This window comes from Falco rusticolus, chromosome 5 (genome assembly GCF_015220075.1).
Source record: "Falco rusticolus isolate bFalRus1 chromosome 5, bFalRus1.pri, whole genome shotgun sequence".
NCBI classification, from domain to species: domain Eukaryota; kingdom Metazoa; phylum Chordata; class Aves; order Falconiformes; family Falconidae; genus Falco; species Falco rusticolus.
Window position 1 is genome coordinate 54,816,962 of NC_051191.1, and position 24,775 is coordinate 54,841,736.

General features: G+C 38.7%; 1 protein-coding gene across 10 annotated transcripts in view; it reads left to right on the forward strand.

Moving 5' to 3' along the window:
- The window catches only part of LOC119148959 (activating transcription factor 7 interacting protein), a 118,034-nt gene that overhangs the window by 57,418 nt on the left and 35,841 nt on the right, over positions 1–24,775 (forward strand). For 9 of the 10 annotated variants that reach the window (XM_037389750.1, XM_037389755.1, XM_037389756.1 and 6 more), the window contains exons 2-9: positions 584–1,644; positions 13,070–13,159; positions 16,986–17,131; positions 18,303–18,440; positions 20,300–20,365; positions 21,072–21,145; positions 21,664–21,752; positions 23,081–23,716. In XM_037389750.1, the coding sequence (XP_037245647.1) occupies positions 591–1,644; positions 13,070–13,159; positions 16,986–17,131; positions 18,303–18,440; positions 20,300–20,365; positions 21,072–21,145; positions 21,664–21,752; positions 23,081–23,716 (2,293 nt within the window). In that variant the 5' untranslated portion in view covers positions 584–590. The remainder of the gene's footprint in view (positions 1–583; positions 1,645–13,069; positions 13,160–16,985; positions 17,132–18,302; positions 18,441–20,299; positions 20,366–21,071; positions 21,146–21,663; positions 21,753–23,080; positions 23,717–24,775) is intronic. The other variant, XM_037389757.1, reaches the window with a different exon arrangement.

The following is a 24,775-nucleotide window of genomic DNA, read 5'->3' on the forward strand; positions in this document are numbered from 1 at the left end:
GAAGGTCTATTTTATCTATACAGGAGAACAAAAGTATCTTAATGACACATGCAGAAATTCTTTCAATATATTGACGTTTTCTTAAAAGTTACTTGATATAAAAATCTTTTTATGTACCTCCGTTGTTAATTCTATTTGGAACATGAAATTACATGGTTTTATGAAGATAAAATAAATGTAAACTGGTGGACTAAGAATATTTTGTACTTTTTTACAAGAAGAGTGGCTGCTGGCTCTTACATTAGTATAATTTCTGTTTCTAGCTAGAAAAAACTCATTACGGCGCTTTGCTATAATAATACAAGATGCCTGGTCTAAAATGTGTAGTTGGAATATTACTACATTATGTTATAGTATAATCTCAGTGGTCTTTACATACATGTGTTTGTGCAGCATACATAGAAACTTGTATTTGTTTTTCCTGAGGACACACAAAATTTAAGTCTGTTGTGGGATGTTTGTAGGTACAGTTAAACCAGTTTCCTTGAAAACATGCTAAATGCTACTACAGTCTTTTTTAGGAACACTGTAATACGATAATAAAATGTTACCTTGACAATTTTTTCTGTACTTTGTTTTTAAGGGTCAAGATGGATAGCGCAGATGAACCTCAGAAAAAAGTCTTCAAAGCACGAAAAACAATGAGAGTAAGCGATCGACAACAACTTGAAGCTGTCTATAAGGTTAAGGAGGAGCTGTTGAAGACAACTGAAGTTAAACTGGTAAATGGCAAGCATGAGAATGGAGATTCTGATTTAAATTCCCCTTTAAGCAATACAGACTGTATGGAGGACAAGAGGGAAGTTAATGGCCTAGTGGACTTGTGTGTTAATTCTGAAGAAGGAAAAACAGCTTATGATGAAAACAGTGAAGCCAAAAGCCCTGAAAGTAGGGCGGGGAACATAGTTAATGACATGGAACTCAAACCTCTAACACTGTCGGCAGAGAAGTCTGCACTGTCTCCTGAGCAAGATAAAGATACTGATACTGCTTTAGCTTGTGAGGCTGAAACTGGAGTGCTTGCTAGCAATAAAGATAACTTCCATGAAGAAAATACAAAAGATCATTTGGACCAAAGAGAGAGTGACAGCCCATCAGAAGGTGGAAGTAAATCAATCTGTGTTACTAGTGACCCTTCTGAAGAGAAGGGAGAAACATATGATGTAACTGTTAATTCCAATTCATCTGGTGAGGAGAAGAGGACAGAAGTAACTGTTGAAGATGCTGTTGGAGAAGAAGCCATCTCTAGCAGTATTGAAGCTGACCAGGAACCAAAGGACAAACACGACGGCACTGCTGATCTTTCAGAAACCACTGTTCAGAAGACAGTAGATGAGCCAAGTGAAGGTATCTTGGACAATGCTGACTCTATGGAAACAGATGAAATTATTCCAATTTTGGAAAAACTAGCCCCTGCTGAAGACGAACTGAGCTGTTTTTCTAAAAGTTCTCTGCTTCCAGTGGATGACACAGTCCCAGATTTAGAAGAGAAAATGGACAACAGTTTGGGTTCACCATCCAAGCAGGAAAGCAATGAAAGTCTGCCAAAAGAGGCTTTCTTGGTACTGTCTGATGAAGAGGAACCCTGTGATGAGAAGGAGGAATGTGCTGAAGCAATACTACCAAACAAGTCAAGTCTTCCAGGTAAGAATTTTCTAAATGGGTAGTTTTGATTCAAGTCTGGGACTTTGTTCATTTCTTGGAATGACAGACCTGTGACTTTTTTTTAAATCAAAAAGGCAGTCTTACCCACCAATTCTGTGTTACATAGTCTTGCAGTTTTTAAGGATGGAATTTGAGGCCCAGAAAGAAATGAAAGTAACGCCAAAAAAAAGTCATCTTCAAGATCTGGTTTGTTTTGGGGTGGTTCTTCTTTCATACTCTGCAGACTGGGGTGGGGTGGCGGATGGAAGAATAGGAAAGAAGAATAATTGCCAGACATGGAACAGAAAGATTTGTGGGAAGAAAAGTGTCTTCATTTACTGTTCTTGAGGGGAAGAAAGAATTTCAGCTTTCTTTAACATGTAAATAAATAGTAAGAATGAAAACATGCTGATAATCCAGGCATGCCACAAGTCCCATTTGTTTCAAATTTCTCTTTGCCAAAAGACAGTATTGGAAAGGTTTAATGAATAACGCAAGTCATGTATAGTTTTCATGTCATATAGCTTTTATTCATTTAACTCATAGTAGTTTTTCTCCAACTTTCATCTGGTCACTATGCAAGCTGGTTAATGTTTGAAAGCCTTAAATGTAGGAAGCTGGTAAGCTGGTACTTCAGTCTCTTCATGTAATTATCAGAAGAAATTTTTTTTTGGTGTTAAACAGAATGGATGTCTTCTACATTATCGTCATACAGTTTTGTAAGCATTTTTTTTTTTTACATAGAGCACTCATTGTCATACTTATATATATTATGTATATATACAACTACATGTATTTCTGAAAAATAAACCAGGTGAATAATTTACAGATAAGTTGATGCTGTTCTTCTATCTGTAATTAAGAAAGCTGATGTTTCAATGATCTTGGGGTTTGTTTCTCCCCACCCCACCCACCCCCCTAGTTTTTTATGATAATGATGACCATGCTACCCCAAATGTGTTTACACATGCTTGACTGGGTGGGAATTTCATAGGTTAAACAAGATCTAGGTGTCTTTCAGTCTCTGGGATGTTAGTAACTATAGTTTCTCAACTCTTGTTTAACTAATCATGAAACTATTTCACTAATTTGTGATGGCATTCTGAGTCTTCAGTCTCTAAACAGCTAGAGAAAGAGAGAGATAAGAATGTGTCTACTAAGCCATGTTCTGACTCTTCTGTCTTTTCTGGTATTTACTTTTAAATTTATGCCAGTTAACCAGGAAAAGGGTAGGTTCCATGGTTCCTTCTAAGGATCTTATTTAGGTGTCAGGTGTTGCATTGAGATTGCAAAAGTAATACCATTGTTGTGTAATTAAAGTTTTCCAGAATTTATCTGGATTTGGAGGGTGGCAGGGAGAAAGAACATTGTATGTACACGTGTCAAAATCGGAGTGTATTATGAATTCCTTTTAAAATGTACATTACAAACAAATTGATGATCCTTGTTCTTAGGGCAGTTTTAAGGGTTCTTTAATTGGACGTGAATGAAAAGCACGAAAGGTTGCTTTTTTCATCTTGCCCAATGAGGAAAACACAGTGTGGGTACAGAGGAATTTTTATTCCGGTACAAAAAGACCAAAATGAATATTAAACGTTGGACTATAGTTGCAGAAGTCTAAAATTGTGTCCGGTGATATTTTTTTTTTTCTGATTTACAGTTCTGGTGATGGGAAAAATTCCTTTAACTTATTGTTTTATTTATTGGCTATAACAGTTTGACTTTTACAGTTGCATGGCTGTAACTGAGACTGTTCAAGAAAACTGGCCACTATGAAATATATTCCGTACTTATCCAGTAGTTACCTGTTAATTTCTGCATTCTAAGTTTCATAAAGCTTGCCCATTAAGTTGCGGAGGATGGAATTGTAAGTTTTTCTGAATAGTACATTCTGTGTGAAATAATTAAAGCAAATCTTTTGGGACCCATTTTGTACTAAATTTAACATGGTATGAATACAAAAATTTTGCAGTCCTTTCACCAATTTTAATCTTTCAATAACAAAGATAATAGCAAAGTGGTTGCAGGGGCAGGAAACAATTATATGAGAAAACAGGTAGAGTTGCCTTAGAAGATAAAGGTTAACTTTTAACTTTTAGAAAGAGTTTGAGAGAACTAAATCTGTGGAGGCTGCATGGAGATCATTTGAAGTGCTGTATTGGAGGGAGGCACAGGTGCAAGCTGTTCGATTTAAAAGTACAGTTTTCAAAAAGCCCAGATAAAAACTGGCATGGTTACCAATGATGTAAAGCATGACACTAGAAGACTTTCTTCAAATGATCAGATCAATAGAATCTTTTTCTCAAATAGAATTACTAAATATAACATCTATGTTGGCACTTAAGATTTTTGTAATGAAAGATCATGCATTAGAAAATCTTGGAACTCTTTGGGTAAGTAAACAAGCACATGCAAGGAAGACCTGATTGATGTATTTGAATTTTTTTGGATATCCAAACACAAGTGATTTCTTATGAAGAACTTTTGGAAACTGGACTGTCTTCAGGTAAGTTGGAAAGTCCTTGTGAAGGAAATGATCATTTGAAGAATGGAAATCTACATTGATCTGTTCCAGAGGCTACACTGTCCAACAGAAGTAATAATTTACCTAAAATGAAGGGTGACTAGCAAGGTGACAGTTTGCTGATGGTGCTATGGTACTGATGGTACTATGAAGAACTGTAGAAGAGTCTTAAAATGCTGAATGACTGAGGTATAAAAATGGCAGATGAAGCTCATTGTCGTTAACTACAAAGTGGTACAGATGAGTATGAAAATGTTCATAACGACAGAACTGACTTACTATTCAAGAACAGTTTTCCATTATAATAGGTATTTTTGTGAAAACATTCATACAGTAGCAGTTGAAGAAACCAAATAAAGAATGCTGGAAATAAATTAAGAAATTGAGGAAAACTTCACTTATGGGACAGCAAGCTCTTAAGTGTTTTGTATAATTCTGTTTCTTTCCCCCTGCTTATATTAAAGAAGACGTCACAGAACTGGAAAAGGTACATGAAAGAGTAACAGGGAAGATGATGGAATTGCATTGTAATTTTAATTCAACCCTCTGATGGTCTTTATTCCAACCTCCTACTCAAAGCAGGTCCAGTTATATCGGGTGGCTCGGGAACCTTGGCAGTTTACTTCTGTGCATCTCCAAGGATGGATATACCAAAGCTGCTTCTTGGGTAGCCTAATATTTAACTAAACACAATAGTGGAAAACTTCCTTCTGAATTGGAATCTTCTGTGTTCCAACTTGGTCCATTGCCTCCTGTCCTGTTGCTGTGCACTATAAAGGGTCTCTGCCCTCCCATTATGTAATGGAAGGCAGTGATACAATCTCCAGTTAAGTCTTCACTTGCTAAGGCTGAGTAAAGCCAGTTCTGTCATCTGCTCCTCATATAGCATGTACTTCATCCCCTTGACCTTTCTGGTGACCCTTTTACTGGACTTGTGGTGTTGCCAGTGCCTTTCTAGGACTGGGGATGCAAAAACTGGACATAGTGCTCCATATGTGCATTTTTCAAGTGCTGAACAAAGGAGAACCATTTCCCTTATCCTGCTGGACGCATTTCTTGTTAATACGGCCTGAAATACTATTGAACTTACTTCGTATTGCCAGCTAATGTTCAAATTGTCTTCCACCAGGAGTCGAGGCCCTGTTCTACAAAGCTACATTCTAGTCAATCGCCAGCCTGTCCTGTTGCATAGGGTTATTCTATCCCAGATGTAGGAACTTCACATTTGCACTTGCCACACTTTGCATTAGACCATTTTTCCAGCCTGCCAGTGTGCTTCTGTATAGCAGCTATGCACTGCAGAATATTTACTGCCACCCCTCAGTTTGTATCTACAAACTTTTCAAGTGTGATCTCCTGCCCACAGGTTCAGGTCATTAGTAAATATGGTAAACTGTGTGAGCCCAGTATGGATCCCTGAAGACTACCTCGAGTGCCAAGTCACCAGGTAGAATATATACTATTAATGCCAGTTATTTAAGAGCATTGTAAAAAGCTATTAGATCTGTCAGGCATGATCTGCTGTTACTAAATCCAAGCTAACTACTCCTGGTCACCCTCCTCTCCTTTGTGTGCTTGGCAGTGTCTTCCTGTGAGTCTTTGGAGTTTTTTTCATAACCTCCCCCAGATGCCAGGTGAGACCAACCAGACTGTAGTTTCCCTGACTTACCCTCCTTGACTGTCTTGAAGATGACTCTGACATTTCCCTTTTTCAAGTCATTGGGAGCTTCCCTTGGTTGCCATGAAGATGGTAGAGAGAGGCCTCACAATGCCAGCAACCTCCCTCCCTCCCTCAACATGCTTGGGTACATCTCATCTGTTCCTGTGGAATTCTTTATACCCACCTGGTTCAAGTGTGCCCTAGCTTTATCTGCTTGACTGTGGATAGCACTTCTGCAGACTGCCAGGGCCTCCCTCTGCTCTCGGGCACTTAGGAGGGAAGCTTGCCAGTGAAAAATGGAGACTTCAGAAAAATTGAATACTTCAGTATTTTCAGTGTCCTCAGTCATTAGGTTGCCTGCCCCAATGAGCAGTGGCCCCACAATTTTCCTTAGTCTTCCTTTTGCTGCCATTGTAGTTACAGAAGTCCTCCTTGCCCTCGATATCCCTCACTAGCCTCAATCCCTGTTGAGCTTTGGCTTTTCTTACTCCATTCCTGCACAACTGGACAATATCCCTATATTCCTCTTACTTCCTTCTCCTGTGTAATTTTTCTTTACATAAGAGCTCTCTCAGGCGGTCCCTGTTCACCCATACTGGCTCTACATTCTGCACATGGAAATGAACTGCTGTCATGCTTCAAGGAAGCTGTCGTTGAAGAACAGCCGGGTCTCCTGGGTCTGTTTGCTTTCCAGGGCAGCTCCCTTTGGGATACTAGCAAGTAGGTCCTGAACAAGGTGAAATCTGCTGTGCTGAGGGCAAGGACTATAATTATATTTGTCCTGCTGACCTATTGCAGATTAATTCCACAGTCCTCATGGTTGCTGCAGGTGAACCAACTCTTGACCTTCATGTCCCAGACCACTTCTTCCTTGTTTGTGGATAACACACCCAACAGAGCATCCCCCCTAGTTGACTCATCAATTGCCTGTTTCAAGAACTTTTTTTGGCATACTCCAGAAACCACTTGGATTCTGCCCAGTCATATAGTCCTTCCAGTTAAAGTACCCTGAGTCAATCCTAAAGCTTGTGATTAAGATTGCTGTATTGACTTTCTCTCCTTAATCCTAAGTAGTCTGTAGTACCTTACACAACAGCCTGTGTTGCTTTGCCACCTTTCCTTGCCCACAAGCGCTCAACTGGCTCATCACCTGTCCCATGGCAAAGCTCTGGGTACACCTCTCCATAAAGCACAACCCCTCTTCACCTTTCCACCCTGCCTTTCCTGAAAAGACTGTGTTCATCTGGTGCAACACTGAAGTAATTTTGGCTATCCCACCATGTGTCTCTAATCCAAATGAAGATAGAATTTTGCAGTTGTATGGACTAGTAATTCTTGTTTCTTTTGCTGCATTCATTTGTTTACATATATTTGAGATGGAGCCCTGTGTCACAGTGCTTTCACAGAGGACAAGCAAGTACCTTCCCTGTCATGCTGTTCCCCATGTGTTTCCTCAGTGTATCCCATACCTCAATTTCAGGTTATGACAACCATTCCCTACCATACCTAGTTTCAGGTCTTCCTCATTAGGTTAGCAAGTCTGCTTGCAGAACTCTTGTTCAGCTTTGTCAGATGGATTCAGTCCCTACTCAGTAATTCTTGATCATCAGAGATTACCACAGTGGAAGGTGTGAAAACCTTGCCTGCAACATCTGTCATTCAGCCAGGTGTTCATATTCTGGGTGTATGCACTCTTACTAGAACTTTTTTGTGTGTGTCCCAGTTCATTGGGAGGATTGGTGATTTGGGCCCTTATGCCCTTCACCTGTTTCTGCAGAGATCCATTGTCACTCTTGGTATGCTTAGAATTGCTTCTGGGTAGTAGTGTTGATGCCCATGTGGATAAGCACAAGGGGTAATAGGCTGAGGACCAGATGAGCCTTTGCAGTCTCTTTGCAACACTGGAGATGCAGGCTCTCAGCAAGAAGCTAATGTCTTGAGGCATCAGGCCAGGTTACTAGGTGGGTACCTCCTGTGGGAGGGAGTCCCTGGTGACAATCACCGGTCTCTCTCTCTTTCATGCAGGTGGTTGGTTCAGACTCAGCTGGCTTTGATGTCTCCGTTAATAGAAGATTTTCCTCTTAATGTGTTCTGTCAGTGCTATACCTGTTCAATAACTGCAGATTTGCAGGTAGAGGAGGAGTCTTTGCTCTGTTGCTGGAAGTCACAGGCTGCTTACCTCCTCCATTTGTAGCCATTTTGGATATAGACTCTAGTTGTCCCTGTTTCCTTTCACTGTGGGATTTGGGGTTTTGTCTGTGCAGAATGATAGTTTATCTCCTCTTTGTCCATTCTACGGTCAGCTCATCGCCTCCTACAGCTTCCTCACTTTCTGACTCTGATCAGAGAGAGAACTTTTAGACAAGGAGGGACTGTATTTTATAGTAGGATCTTTCAGTGTGAAAAAAGGGAGGAGAGAGATGACAAAGATCTGTAGACAGTAAGTGGTATGGAGAATGGGTATTTGCTGTCTTCCTTTACAAGAGTATAATGTATCAGATGGAAGAAAGGAAAAAACCTGTGAGGCAGGATCAAGGCATGGAAGAAGAGAGAGTTTTCCATGTGGAGAACTAGAGCTCCTTATTGGCAGCATTGTGACTGCTAAAAGTTTACCTGTATTCATCTCTGGAAGAGGGATTTTTTTGAGGGCTATCAATTCCAGAAGCCCTGAGGCTTTGAAGGTCATTCACCAGCAATTTTTCAGAAAGCTGAGGAAATTGTCTGGGACTGCGTAACTATGTTCTTTTCACCTTATATTCTTTCCTACTTGATCATCTACTGTTGACATGAAAGAGTTGGAGATAGTATCTTGGATTAGATGAGCTGTTGGTTTTACCTAGTGCAGCTGTTGCTATGTTCACTCTCTGTACACTCAAGTTTGACCAGATGAGTATGTCTGCCAAAGCAAATGTGAAGTCTTTCTTTCTCAGAGTTGCTAGCACCTGGACTGCATTCTAGACACCTTGATTCTAGACTTCTCTACAGCAATGGCATTTCATGTCCTCCAGGGATAGTTTGAAAGAGAACTTGTAACTGATCTTTGTTATGGGAGTCTGAAGTCAAGCAGTACACCCGAGTACAACCTGTTAAGAATAAAGATTGCAGTTAATATTTAAGAGAGTACAACTTGTCTTCTAGAAAGTAGTGTTTGAAGAGAACTTCAGAGCATGTGAATGGCAGATAAACAATTAAACATGAACTTTTGTTTCTGTGTTGTGATAGAATTAGCCATCAAAATTCTTGAATTAACAAACAGGAAAATAAGCTATACCTAAATGGCACTGATTAAACTACTTGTCTGCAATAATATTTCTACTTCTGATTTTTCCTTGAATAAAGGGATAATGAAAGGCTTTCAGACACTTGCTGCAAAAAAAATTACATCATTTGGGAAGCAAACTTTATACTGGAAAGCTTAAAAGAACATAAGTTTGGTTTACCCGATAGAAGATTAAAGAGGTCTAAAATATCTGCAAATAGGTGCTAAATAATGGTGGAAAGAGGTTTATTTAATGTAGCACACAGACACAACTGCAGCATTTTTGGTCCACTGGATTTTGCAAATGGGAAATGAGGAACACTTCTGCCCAACAGGCTTCGGAGAACCAATTGATGGATGTTGGATTTATCAGTTGCAATCTTGAAAATCTTTAGGGATTTTTTTTTTCCAACTAAAATGTGGTAATAAATAATTTGTCCTGGTTTTGGCTGGAACAGAGTTAATTTTTTTTTTTAAGTAGCTAGTAGTGTGCTGTGTTTTGGATTTAGTGTGAGAACAATGTTGATAGGACACTGATGATTTTAGTTGTTGCTGGGTAATGTTTATACTAAATCAAGGGTTTTTTAGTTTCTTGGGCCCTGCCAGCAAGAGGGCTGGAGGGGCACGGGAAACTGGGAGGGGACACAGCCAGGACAGATGACCCGAACTAGCCAAAGGGATATTCCATACCATATGACATCATGCTGAGTATATAAACTTGGGGAAGAAGGAAGTGGGCACATTTGGCTTTATGGGGTTTGTCTTCCCAAGTAACCGTTACATGTGATGGAGCCCTGCTATCCTGGGGATGGCTGAACACCTGCCTGCCAATGGACAGCAGTGAATTAATTCCTTGTTTTGATTTGCTTGCATATGCGGTTTTTGCTTTACCTATTAAATTGTTCTTATCTCAACCCTTGAGTTTTACACTGCTTTCCAGTTCTCCTCCCCATCCCTCTGGGTGAGAGGGAGTGAGCAGGCGGCTCTGTGGTGCTTGGTTGCCAGCTGGGGTTAAACCACGACATAACTGAAGAAGAGAATACTGTGCTTTGTGCTCAAATCACTTGATAACTTTATATATATATATATATAATTTTTTTTTATGATAGGCAGGAAGGAGTTGTGACCAAATAATAGAGGGGTTCAGGTTGGGAGGGACCTCAAGAGGTCTGTAGTCTAGCCTCCTGCTCAAAACAGGGTCAGCTGTGAAATTAGACAAGGTAGCTCAGAACTTTATCCAGTTAGGTCTTGAAAACTTTCATTGATGAAGACTGGACAACTGCTCTGGGCAACCTGTTCCAATGACACTCTTCAACGTTGGAATTGTTTTTCTTTCTGTCAGTTGGAATGTTTCTGCTTACATGTGCTGTCTCCTATCCTTTGCTATGCACCTTTACGATCAGTCTGGCTCAGTCTTCTCAGAAGCCACCTTACAGGTATTGGAAAGCTGTTTTTAAGTCCCCATTAAGCTTTATCTTCTGCATGCTGAACAAGCCCAGCTCCCTCAGCCTCTCTTACAGGTCATGTTCACCAGCCCAGTAGCAGTCTTTTGCTCCTCATTGAGAGATGGCATAATGAGTGCCAAGTAAAGGACAATAACCACTTCTTATCATATACTGGCTCTGTTCCTGTAAATGTAGCTCAGGATGCTGTGGTTCTCCTTTGCTGCCAGGGCACGCTGTTGGCTCATGTTTTCCTTGGTGTCTATGCAAGTCCTCGAAGTAGAGCTTCTCCCCAGCCATGCGGACCCTAGCCTGTGTCATTGCAAGGGCTCTGGCTTCGCAGGTGTAGAACTTTTTTATCTGTCCTTGTTGAGTATCACATAAAGCATTTGTCATCCCATTCCTCTAGCTTTTCAAGGTCCTCATGATTCCTTCGAAAATATGTGAATCTATGATTTCTTCCTGAACAAAAATAGGCAGATCCCGTTATGTTTGATGGGGAAAAAAATATCTGTATTTCTGTTTTATAATAACTTTACGGTTAAGTTTGATCAAAACTTCACTGCTCACAAAGGCTGTGGTTTTGTACTTTCTTGTGATTACTGTCTGTGCACATCAGTTCTAGCCAATGTATGAGGAGAATGTTGCAGTGACAGGATTGTGGAATTGTGAAGGTATGACTGTGTGGTCCAAAGTAACTTGCAGATACTGTTCAGATGTTCCTAGGCTTACTCACTATTTTTATTTCCATTTATATGTATATTTTGGCAGAACTAACAGCCAAATGCATATCCAGTCAGTCACTAAGCAGATCTAAATGTTTGCAGCTGTAGAAATTATTAAAAACTATTGTCGACTGTTCAGTGACAGGAAAACACCTAGTTAAAGAAAAAACAAACATCAACAAACACCTATGCATTCAGATCCACAGCCATCAACATGACTTAAGACAACTCTGTGATAAATATGGTGATAACTTAATTTTTTTTTTCCCAAGTAATTGCATTCATTGCTTCTGCCTGTCTAGTAGCAGGATAACAAGATCACACCTAATCAGTGAAAAATAAACATATAACCAATTGTAAAATTATCTCTGTATTATGGTTCAAACCTTCTTAACTAGAGAGGTTTAGCTGGCCATCGTTTTTAGCTAAACAAGCTAAATTTGTTCACAGAGTGCTGGAAGTTTGTAAGGGAGGAACTTCCTTGTCCCTGAAATTGCTTTCTTCTCTACATAGAACTCAAAAAGCTCAGCTTTGAAGCTTGTAACGTGGTATTTTAAAGATCTTCTAGGTATGTGTATCTTTCCACAGAATATTAGTATCCTTCAGTTGAATATTTTAAATTTGTAAATTGTGGAAAAAGTACTCTTAAATTTAACAACTCTCCTTTAGATTCCTAAGTAAATGAGTCCTCTTAATTGATAACAGTTAAATACATGAAGCTCATCTATAAGTCTTAAAAATCAGGTGGTATAGGCAGTATGCCCTTTTATTACCCTAGAAGTAAATCAGATTGGGTATAAAGAATTTTATTAATATTATTTATTGCATATGAATATTATTTCTTGCATAAATTAACAAAATTTAAAAACTTATAATTTTGGGGTTTGGTTTTCTGACTCCTTATTTTTTCTGATTAGGTGACTTAAATTATTCAAATGTGCTTCATCATAGAAGTAAAATTTAGTGTTAAGAGAGCATCAAACATATTTTCGTGGCTAGAACTTTCTCTAACAATGCTAGTAAACTGCTGTAATAGCCAAATGAAAATAGGAAATTGGAGAAGTGTACAGATCAAGACGTGCATGACTTCTGACTTACTCTGTGTTTTGAATAGATTTTAATGTAATAAAATAATAGTTTTATCTAGCAAGCACAGGAGGTGACAAATACAGCCTGTATGAAACACGTAATGGAAGTTCATGGAATGTATAATAAAAGTTTTCAGGAAGTGTTGCATTTTTTCATTTTAACCTGTGTGCATTTGAGGGTGTTATTTCAGACTTTTCTTTATTTAAGAATTTCCTTAACTGTATGTTTTTAAATGACTAATCTGAAATTGTGATACTTTAAATGAAAAGTCATATTTGTTAAGAAAATAAGAATCCAGGCCTTTTCTGTCATAAAGGTTATGGGTGAATTTGCCAGTTGTAAATACACAAAAATATTAGTATTTTGTTACTGACATTTTTATGCTTTTTCTCTAGGTGAAAAAACTAAATTTATTGAGAACTAAGTACATAAATACATAAATAAAAATTTATTTCATTTCAGAGGTAACTTTAAGGTATTCTGTTGATTTTAAAGCTAAACAAATCCACAAGTGAATCTTACTGTGTTGTATGGTGGTTCAAACTTTTGCTCTGAAGCTGTCTTCTCATTTTTTCATCTCTGCATTCAATCTGTCATACTTACTTCTCCCACCTTCCCCAACATGGTTTTTCGTAAGTATTCTAAAAGTTTGCTAGTCAAAGTAGGATGCTTATGAGACTTTTGTAGGTCCAAGTAACACATGGACTTTTTTTCTTCTATTTGTAGAAGAGGTGGAGGAGGAGAGAAGAAAGGATTGCGAGGAGTATAAAGAAGGAGAAGAGGCCCATGGAGAAGGGGAGAAACACACAGAGAGAAGTACGTAATGTTAAAACTAATATGCTTCACTGGTGCCATATGTTAAAAACAGAATAATTGAGGTTGGAAGGGACCTTTGGAGATTATCTAGTCCAAATCCTCTGCTCTAAACCAGGTCAACTAGAGCAGTTTGCTCAGAACAGTGCCCAGACAAGTTTTAAGTATCTCCACAGATGGAAATTCCACAGCCTTCCAGTGTTCCTCTTCCAGCGTTTGACCACGTTCGCAGTTAAAAGTTTTGATATGTTTGAATGGAATTTCCTGTGTTTCAATTTACGTCCAATTCTTTCGTCTTTTCACTGGTACTCACTAAGAGTCTTGTTCTGTCTTTTTTTACTCTTCATCCTTCAGGTAATGTACTCACATTATAAAATCTCCCCTAGCAGCCTTCTCCAACTGAACAGTGCCAGCTGTCATTTCCTCATATGAAGATTTTAGTGTTGGTACCAGTATAATCTGCTGGTGTATGTTACTAGTGACAAGCTCCAAATGGACTTTGTGCTGCTAATCACAGCTCTTGGAGCCCAGCAGTTGAGCCAGTCCATTTATCCAGCCCATACATGAGTTCATCTCTGAGGATGTTTTGGTGTCAAAAGCATTACTAAAGGTAAAGCATCCACTGCTCTCCCATCATCCACCAAGCCAGTCATCTCATCATAAAAGGCTGTCAGGCTGATGAAGCATGATTTCCCCTTTATAAATCCATTCTGACTCTTCCCCAGTGCCTTCCTCTTAATATGTTTAAAGACAATTTCTGGAATTACTTGCTTCATCATGTTCCCAGGGATTGAGTTGAGGCTGACCATCGCGCAATTCCTCAGGTCTTTCTTGCCCTTCTTGAAGATTAGAAGAAAGCAAATGTCACTCCAGTCCTCAGGATCCTCCTGCTATTGCCACAACCTTTCAGGGATTGAGAGTGGCCTTGCAGCCACCTCAGCCAGCTCCCTTGGCACTTGTGAGTGCATCACTCTGGCTTGGATGGACTTGTGTATGTCCAATTTGTTTAAATGTTAACTCTGCTTCTTCACTGAGAGCAAGTCTGCCCTTGTTCCAGACTGTCTCACAAGTCTCAGGGAGCTGGCATTGCTGAAGGCAAGTCTTCTCATTAAAGTCTGATGCAAAAAAGCATTGAGTGCCTGGGCTTTTTCTGTGTCCTTTTGTCACTTGCTCCCCTGCTTCATTCAGCAGGGGGGATGTATTTTCCCTAGTTTTCCTTTTGCTGATGGTATACTAGTAGAAGCCTTTCATGTCCCTCACCAGATTCAGCTTAAGGTGAGCTTTGGCTTTTCTAACCCTGCTCCCACCCATGTAGTGCCTTTATTTTTCTTGTAGGTCACCTGTCCCTAGCAGATGGGGGCCTCCACCCCCTACAGGCAGGGAGCCACTTGCTACTGATAAACGGTGCTACTGGATGGCTCAGGCGTGGCCAGTTCAGATATTTCACTGGGCACAGCTCTCAGCCCCATATCTGCTGTGAGGACACTGAACTAAATCTGTCATTGTCCTGTACATCTGCAGGCAGAGCGGGAGCTGCTGTCCTGGTGCTTCCAGCCCTTGTCATCACGGGAATCTCCACTTCCCATCTGGATAAGCTCAGGCTCTGACTGTACCTCCTTTGGTACAGCTGGGGGTTGCAGTTCTTGAGGCCTCAGGATCTTGGGGTATATCCAGTCAGTCTGTCTGTCATCATTTCTGATGCTGTGCCATCCCCTGACCTCCTTCCATAGCTCTTCTAACTTGGCAACACAGCTCTTTCACTAGGTTGCATCTTCTGTAGCCAAGAAGCTCATCTGTCAGCCAGAATAGGCAGCCCTAGATAATCCCTGCAGCGCAAGACTTGCAAAACCATATCTTCCCCCAAAATAGCTCAGTGTGGGTGGAGTCTCTGACATTACCAGTAGAGTTGTTCTGTTCCGCTGGCTGCTGGGAGACCACACTATGTGCCATGTCACCACTATTACTGAATGCAGGGACCATTCCCCTTCTGTGCACCCTACTGTGCAAAGGCCTATGTTTGTTAGTTGCTCTTTGAGAGCTGCACTCTAGCCCCAGCAGTAATACAGGCCTCTCATCGTACCTACTGAAAGGGTGTTTGAGCATCCATAAGGAGCCAGCTGGAACTGAAGCACAGAGCACCCTTTGATTAAGAACAGCTGATGCAGCTCATCAGAAGCTGCTGGAGTTTTGTAGAAGTCACAGCCTTGTTTAGGTATCCTTTCCACTAGTAGTAAGCAGCCTGAAGCTCTTCAAAGAAAATCTAACTGCAGTAAAATTAGATGTTAGCATCTGCTTAAGAACAAATTAACTTGAACATTAAACATGTTCTGTAAAATATGTAAATAGCTCTTGCATGTAACAAACTATTTGTATTATTCAGTGGTTAGGCATTTTCTAAACAGACTGATTGGAAGTAGGAAAGAATTGTATGGAAGATCCTAATAAACTTGTCTTCAGTAGTCTGGGACTAGTGTTCTAACTATTCAGATTTTTCCTTTTATTCCTGCAAGTTTTTCTGATGGATGGAAGAAAGCTGGAGATGTAGCTTCTTTTTCTACCCACCCCCCTTCATTTTCACACTGTCTACTTGAATTCTGGGTAAAAAAATGAAAAACTCATACCTTAAACATTTATACTTTTTTTAATAAATATGATTTGTAAATATTTAGCATTCTGCAAATGTTTATGAAGAGCCCCATGGCCCTGTAAAACTTAACTAACATTTAACCATGTATGCTTTCACAGACTTTTAAAAATAACCTAGGTTGTCATGCAGATTTTAAAATACTACCTTTAACTTTTAGTACATTAGTGCGTTTTAGTGCAACTCTTAAAAACAACAAAGTCTGAAAACATCAGAAAACCAGATCAGACTGAAGCCATCAGAAATCTAACCATCAAAGTAATCAGATTATAAGAAATTAGTGAAGTTAGAAATAAGTCTTGCAGTGTATGTAATACAAGTAAAGAAAAAATGGCAGTGGAAGATAATTATTTGTTATGCTGTTTCAGTCTCCAGTGAATCTTCATTGATGTACTACTAATTCTGTCTTTCTGTATCATCCTCAAGTTTGGGGCTGGGGGCTGTGGTCTTTGTTTTGGTGGTGGTCAGGTTCCACAGTATGCTGTGTAGCTCCCTTCCTGATAATGTACCTCTGCTTCTTGTTTCGTATGTGGACCTCTAGAGGACACACTGCCAGGAGCTAGAGGAGTGAATGAGGTCTCTTTTGTGCTTCATCGTTGTGTTGAAAATGACTTTTATAATATAGTTCTGAGCTGGTTCTTTTGTTAGATTTCTACTTTCTTTCTTATCCAAGAAGTAAAAAAAAGGTTTGAATGTTTTTTCAGTCAGGGATTGGATGTATAGGTTAAAACTTATGGCAGATAGAGAAAGTTCGTTGCTGACACAGCCAGAATGAGATGTAGTCTTATTTGGCTGTAATCCTGAAAAGAGGATTTCTTTTTCAGAGGAGGGTTTTGTTTTTCTTCTCAGAAGCCATATTTCATTATAGGATGGTGCTGGTAGGTGCAGGAAGAACAGGAGGCAAGTTCTGGGGAAGGGAATGGTGGTACTGGAGCTATTCTGCATTTGGGGTGATGATTTGCTGAATCATAAAGCAAACTAACTAATGAAGCAGCAAGGACCAAAGGGCCTGTTGTTCTGCTTTGATGTCATCAAACATCATGTTTTCCCAAAGGCTTTCTTACGTGTTTCATATGGAAAAACTTAAACTGGGGACAAAAGAAACTTCATAATAATCACAGCATTCCTCAGATACCTGTTTTTTTTCAAGAGTTCCTCACAAGCAGTTGTATCCAATCGTTCCAGGTGAAGTGTCAAGGAGAAAGCGTTCCAAATCTGAGGATATGGACAGTGTTCATTCTAAACGTCGTCGGTACATGGGAGAAGATTACGAAGCAGAGCTCCAAGTAAAAATTACAGCCAGAAAGGATGTTGACCAAAAATTACAAAAGGTAGAATGGATGTGCAGAGCAAAGTTGGCAAGCACACACCTGTCATTTGTCTTACTATGTGTGAATTTAGCTATCCTTCCCCCACACTCTCCCTGCCCCTCACACCCCCACCAAACACTTTATCTTTTTTGTGGTTGAAAATTGAACATAAATCAAATAACAAATGTGGCTTAATTCATATAAAGTCCTGTATAGCCCTACTTTCAAGAATAGACCAAATATTACATTTGAAATATGTTACGTTTGAAATGCGTTAAATAGTTAAACTCTTCAGTCTTATGTGACTATAGATTGAGAATCTTAGCAAAGGAGGTGTTTCAGCATGGTAGACATTTATATGTGGCACTTTATGTCCCTAGGCAGAAAATCTGTCTCCAAACAAGTACAATTGACATACATTTTACAGATTTTTTTATAGAGCTGTTATAATTGCCTGATTGCACTATTGGCATGTAAAGAAACTTACGGTCTTGAAAAAAAAAATGTTCCATTCTTCCATTAGGTAGTTAGCTAGTGTGTGTTGTAATTTCATTTATGTAGGATGCAGAAAAATGAACCATATTTGTTGCTTGTTTGTTTTTGTTGCCTAAGGAAAAATTTTCACTGCAATCAGTAGAGGGTGGGAGAAGAAATTTAAATAAGTATATCAAGTAAATTTTGTGGCAATCGGTCTCTTTCCATTTTTAGCTTCTGCAACAAAAGCAGTACTGCATTTCTGCCACAGGAAAATGTATCTCAGAAATAAAATTTTGATGAATGTCTTTAGTTTCTGTTCTTTGAATACCAGTGTCCCTCTCGAGAACAGAAAAGTAAGAGGAAAAAATAATTTGTATGAACACAGCACTTCATGAAAATCTCTTCTGTTGTTAAGGTTCTTACATGTGATAAAGTTTTGTACACTTACCATACTGCAATGAAATTAATTTCTTGAATTAATGGCAAAGAGGGACTATTTATATTTGCCAAAATCAGATGTAGAAACTTTCCTTAACTGCAACCACATGCTTATTGGTGACTATAGATTCATTTGATTGACAGGGGACAGCCATTGTCATTGTTCTGTTTGTAGCAGGATACTTGTTGAAGAGTTGAGAATGTTTTCATAGATGATCTCTCAGATTCTGGGATTGCATTGTTTTTTTTCTTTTTTTGTTTTATAATGATTTTGCAGGTTATCCAGAGACTGTTAGAAGAAAAACTTACTGCTTTACAGTGTGCTGTATTTGACAAGACTCTGGCAGACTTGAAAACCCGAATAGAGAAAGTAGAATGTAACAAGAGGCATAAAACTGTGCTTACTGAACTACAAGTGAGTGTTTGTGTGTTGAACTGCATGCTGGAGTCAATTTAAAAAAATAAGCTCCTTAACATCTAGTATTAAGTCTCTTGTAGTTGTCAGTAGGGAAGCTGTTTTAACTCCACAAAGGAAAGAGGGGGAGAGCAGCAAATACTAATGTTGCTTTTGAGTTGTAAAATTCTCTTCCCTACTCAGAAAGAAGCAAACAACCAATTAATCATCAAAAAACTTGAAAGCAAATCTTCCTTCTGGCAAACTGAATTTTTAGCTGTTAGGGAACTGCCTTTCCACTCTTCCATTCCATTTAGACATTCTCCAAATTTAGAAATTCTTCAAAGATACTTCTTCAAAAATATATTTTTATATTAGATTTTAGGTACTAGAAAATATTTTAGATGCTAGAAAATATCTACTGCCTCTATGAAGCTAGAAATTTGCTTAAAAACAAAAAAGTGCAGAAAGGAGAGGACAATAGCACTGGATTTTATAGAATGTTCAAACAAGGAAACATCACGTGATACCTACCTCCAGAAACTGATTTTGTTCTAGCAAGGAAATAAATAGCTAGTGTTGAACACAGTACACTTTCTTGCATTCTTTGTAGCAATGAACGTATGTAGTGGTGACATGTGGAACATCACAAAAATAATTTTTGAGGTGGCAAGGACAATTAAGAGCTTATGTCATAACTAATTCAAACAAGGCCATTTTACTTGCAACATAAAGTGGAGTTTGCCAGACCAGTTTGTACTGCATAGCTCTTTCCCCTTGCTACCCCAGACATTTTATGTTACTTTTGTTAACAGCTTAAGACTTTCAGTATACTTGTTTGTCAGTGTCTTTAGCCGTCTAACATCTAGTGTCAGATTAACATCATAGAAGGCTGTGATTGTGTTGATGTTAATATAGTGGCAGTCTAAGCTTACATGGTTTTATTTGCAAGGTGCTCCAAAACAGCTCTAGGTTGTAAAAGGTAACAGAAATTAAAATGTAATTTAAGGCAGACTATAATTGTAGCCTGTCATATTGCTTTGTGAAAATGTGAAAGAGGTGAGATTTCTAGATGGACCAGCTCCTTTTAGATAAAAAGTTCTGAAATCATGGTATATGAAACTTGCCGATTTTTTTTTTTAAATTCCATTCTGCTAGTGCTCACCTAGTGTTTTTAGGAATTCTTAAAAAGAATTTAACTTCTTTCCGTGGAGGAGAAAAAAACCAAAACACCTGCTTAGAACAAGTGGCACAGCTACTGCCTCCAGAGTAAGTCAGCCATCAGAACTGCAACCTAGACAAGGTACATTAGGATCTTGTAATGATGAGGTAATTACTGAAAGAACGGTCACCAAATAGTGTATCGAGGGAAGCACAAGAGGTAAAAACGGTGCTTAAGAAGATAATGAACCTGACAGCTAAACATCAAATATCTGACAGTAAGACGTGTGTGATATGTAGAGTATCTCTGAGAGGCAAAAATAGGATAAATGGGGGAAGACAAAATAACATAAAAAGCAAAAAGGGGTGCATTTTTCAATATGGTTGATACAAAAGGCATTAAAACAGGTGCTCACAGTTGCCTTAATTCTTGCAGAATATTGCGTGAACTTCTGAAAGATGGATTGTTTGTGTAGCTGTGAATAGGAAGGAAAATAATTCAAGTTGTCTGTAAGATACCTTGTTTGTGATACATGTGTATTTTTCTGTTGCTCTGAAGTAATATAGTTGTACTGTATTTCAGAGAAGAGTTACTTCCCCTGATACGAAAATAGCCTTTGACTTGATTTCTTAATTATGTATCTCTTACTTTGTATAATCTTTTTGATGGTTCTTGGGGAGGATATTTATGAGTTTGTTTTCATCTTCTTCCCATTTAGGCTAAAATTGCTAGATTGACAAAGCGGTTTGGAGCAGCCAGGGAGGACTTGAAGAAAAGACAGGAAGTAAGAACTAGATTTGTTATGTTTGTTTTTCTGAGTTAGCCTAAACCTTGTGTGAAAAACGAAGAAATTTTACATGCAGAAATAAATGACCTGGTTGTTCAGTGGCATTCACAAAAATTTGTCTTGTTTGATTAAAGGCAGTGATATGAAAGAATAGTCTTAACATCTGTTATGTAATTTTGAATTGTACAGAAGGTTTTTTAGGTATCATTGATGTGAAAGCACCATAAATGGTATGTAAATAAATCTAACTTAGTGCAATATGAAGAGTACAGAGTAAGTAAGAGTGAGTCCCAGTTAATTGCATTTTGGAGGGGGAGGAGGGGAGAGGAATGGATACAAACAATAGTATTTCTCTATGTCTAGAATATTTTGGATTAATTAATGTGAAGAAGTGGAAGCTATAAGTCCATTAATGTTCAAGAAGAAATTTTTACGCTCATGCTATACAAACCTGAAGGCAAGTGACTTATAAAAAGGGAGGATGTAGGAGTGGGAGGCACATAGGACCAAGGAGGTTTTGAGGAGTTGTAAAACATGTCAAGTTCTCCTGCAGTAGTGGCTCCAGAAAATCTGTATCTCACACACAAATGGATGAATATGAAATACAATGAAAGCATAAGTTTGCAAGTTGACTTACGGTTGTTTTGTTGTGGCTTCTCTCCCCTTGGTGTTTGTGGTTGTGTTTTGGTTTTTTGTTTTTTAGAATTCACCAAATGCACCTCTGTCTCCAGGGAAAGCAGCAACTGACACTGCAAACACAAATAATGTGACATATCGGTAAGCAAACCACATCACTGTGACCATGTTAAAAATCTGCAGTAGGACACTTGAGATACCTGATGTATCCCTATATTTAATATAATACCCTATATTTTATATTTTTAATTAAAATGCTTTTCCTTCATTGCTTTTCAATTGTAGAATTCTGGTTTCTTTCACAGAAGTCATAAATAGACAGTATTGAATCTATTCTTAGGTAAAGTGAGATGAGTGGTGTTTCAGTAGTTAAAAAATAATAGATAAAAATGGAAGTTTAATTGCAAGGAAGGGAAAATTGTCATGGTGAAGGCAAACTTGGTGCAAGCGCTTAAAAATTTACAAATAATTCTGCATAATTTTTTTTTGTAGGGGAATATCCAAAGTTAACTTGCATGGGGGGCAGAAAATAAGTGGGTTTAGAAAAGCTCAGTTAAAAGAATAGCTGTAAAATAAGGGGGGAGTTCATCATTGTACTGTTAATAGTTATGCTTGGTGTGGCTCAATGAGAAATGCTAACTGTATCGTTTGTTCCCTAGACATGCTGGCACAGTGAGACAGATGCTAGAGTCAAAGAGGAATATAGGAGAGAGCACACCGGGAACTTCTCAAGCCCCTGTGAACGCTGGTAAGAAACTGCCTATGAACTGTAAACACACTTAAAAGTTTTATTGGTTCCCATTAAATAAGTAACTAGTGGAGCAAAACTGGGGTTTATGATTTTTTTTTTTCTTTTCTGACATCAAAAAACACTGGTTTTATCTCCCTACCACATTACCAGTTTATATTTGTGAGGTGTGCTTACCAAGTAAAGGGGAAAAAATGTGTTTATTTGGCCAACCAGACTGTGTGGGTAACAGAGATGCTTCAGCAGACTGCTTGCGGGGTATGGCAGCAAAACTTGCATCTTTTAGTTTCTGAGAGATGAAACACATGGCTCGTGGGCCATTTTTTGTACTTGATCATAGTAGGATGCTGATATCTTCCCCTCTGCCTAATGGCTACAGAAGTTGAGAGGGGAACTAAATGAAGTCATAAGCCTCATTTCTTTAATGGAATCTAGTTGGAAATTGGTATTTCTAGACTAGAATTTTATAAGGAATGTAGAATCAAACCCACTATTAATGACATTAATTGTGGTCATACCATCCTTGCTTTTAAAAATAGTTTACCTAACACTGAATGTTGAATCTCTTCAACTGAATCATCTAATAGTAGGCATATCCTGACTTTCTGTAGTGTATTATGCTTCTGATCTTTTGATGTAATCCAGGAACTTTGTCACATAAAAGCGAGTATCTTCTCTAACACATTAATCCTTGGTTTCAGTAGAACCTTCTGGCTATAGGTTTCTACCTATACAAAGCAAGTTAGTCAAAACTGACTTGGCTTTTCTTGTGTCAAAGGACCAGTTGTTCGATCATTTCTGTAACTAGTGTTTAAAATGCTATATTTCGTGTGTTTTCAACAGTTAAATCTTGGAGTCTTCTTCAAACCTGTTTGTGTCACAGTTCTTTGTATATCGTATTTTTTTGGCATTTATATATAGTTTGTTCAAACAGAAATACGTTATTGACTGTGTCTTTAACTAGGCTTTTGAATTTCAGAGTACTCACCAGAAAAAGAGTATCTATAGCCTTTCTTTTCAAAAAAAGTTAATTATTATACCATGTGTTTCACAGAATCATAGAATGGTTTGAGTTGGAAGGGACCTTTTAAAGATCACCTAGTCCACCACCCCCCTGCCATGGGCCAGGACATCTTTCACTAGATCAGGTTGCTCAAAGCCCCATCCAGCCTGACTTTGAATACTTACAATGATAGGGCATTCAAACTTCTCTGGACAACATGTTCTGGTGACTTACCACCTTCATCATAAATCATTTCCATTTGGAGTGTTGGAGTGAAACTTCCCACTCGGTTCAAATACTTTTTTTTTTTTTTTTTTTTGTGTAGTGCCAGCTTCTACCCTTGCTGCTCCTCCAGCAGTTGCCAGTGGACATCCTAAGCCTCAGACTCCAGTGACTTCCACGAGTTCTTTGACAACAGTTCTTCCCACAGCTAACACTGCTACAGTTGTAGGCACTAACCAAGTGCCCAGTGGCAGCACGCAGTCAGTGTCTGTCTCGTTGCAGTCTTTGCCTGTAATCTTGCATGTACCTGTTGCAGTGTCATCCCAGCCTCAGCTCCTGCAAGGCCACACAGGGACTTTGGTCACTAACCAACAGTCAGGCAGCGTTGAATTTATATCCGTACAAAGCTCATCCACGGTTGGCAGCCTTACCAAAACTACAATGTCTTTGGCACCAGCTAACCCAACTAAACCAAATAACAGCCCATCTGTGCCCAGTCCTGGTATTCAGAGGAACTCTCCAGGCAGTGCTGGGCCAGTAAGCACAACGTTGGCGGTACAGGCTGTTACTACTGCACATCCTGTTGCCCAGGCCACAAGGACTTCTTTGCCCACAGTGGGTACTTCAGGACTTTATAATGCTACCAGCAGTCGAGCCCCCCTACAGATGAAGATTCCTCTCTCTGCATTTAATAGTACAGCTCCTACTGAACCTCCCACCATTACGGCACCCAGAGTTGGTAAGTTATGCTTGAATGTTGACACTGGGAAAGGAAAATAGTTGTCAAAGGGAAAATTACACTCCTGTGGAAATCTGTGAGCTTATTTTACTGATATGTTTCTCCTGCGTTGTCTTTCTGTTGAAATTGTCAAGATCAAAATCATCTGTCATAGATGTGTCTCAGCCATTGTTGAAAATAATCTCTCCTTAGAAGGAGTCAGCAGTGTGGCTTTGTAAGCTTTTGTTTTATTTAGAACTTTATTTATATAATTCCTAGCACGAAGTCAGAAACTCCTATTTTACCATTAACAATTTGGTATTTATCTTTAATACAGTCTCTCAAAATATTGTGACTGCCTTGCTAAGCAAAGACATACTGAAAGGAAAGTATAATCACTAACTTTTTTTTCATAATGCTTAAAAGTAAATAAAATGAGAGCAAAATGCAACTGAATACTAACCTAATCCCAAAGTAGTACATTTATTGTACTTAAAATTAAGTCTCTGAACACAATGAATGTTCAAATAACAGTATCGAGACTTAACTATTTTAAAATACTTTCTTTCCATCTTTGGCCATGCCGTGATGATTTTCTGCATTTCTGATTGTACATATCTTGAAAATTTTTTTCTAAGAGGTCCTTGAGGTTTCTAAGTGAATCGGAATTACAGCATGTTTCTCGCTGGCACAATGTAATGTTAAAATGAACTGAAGCAGAGCTTGACATCGAAACTAGTTTTATTTCTCCTTCCGATTTCTAAGTTACCTGTTTTAAAATGTCTTCTGTAGAGTTGGACAGCTTTGTATTGATTTTTAGCTCTAAAGCTAATATAATCATTATAACAAAACATAAAAAGGGTTGTGACACATGAGGCACAGTGACCAAAGGAAGGGCCTATGTGCATCTAAAAAATGTGCCTCATTTTATGCAGTCCACGTAGCCTTAGTGTATACCCTAGTGGTTTTCTCATCAGAATTTTGAAACACTGCTTTGAGCCAGCACTGTTGCTCATAAGCTCTGGTTAAACTGAAGTGAGAACAGAGAATTTGGATTTAGATGTCTACATCAAATATTCA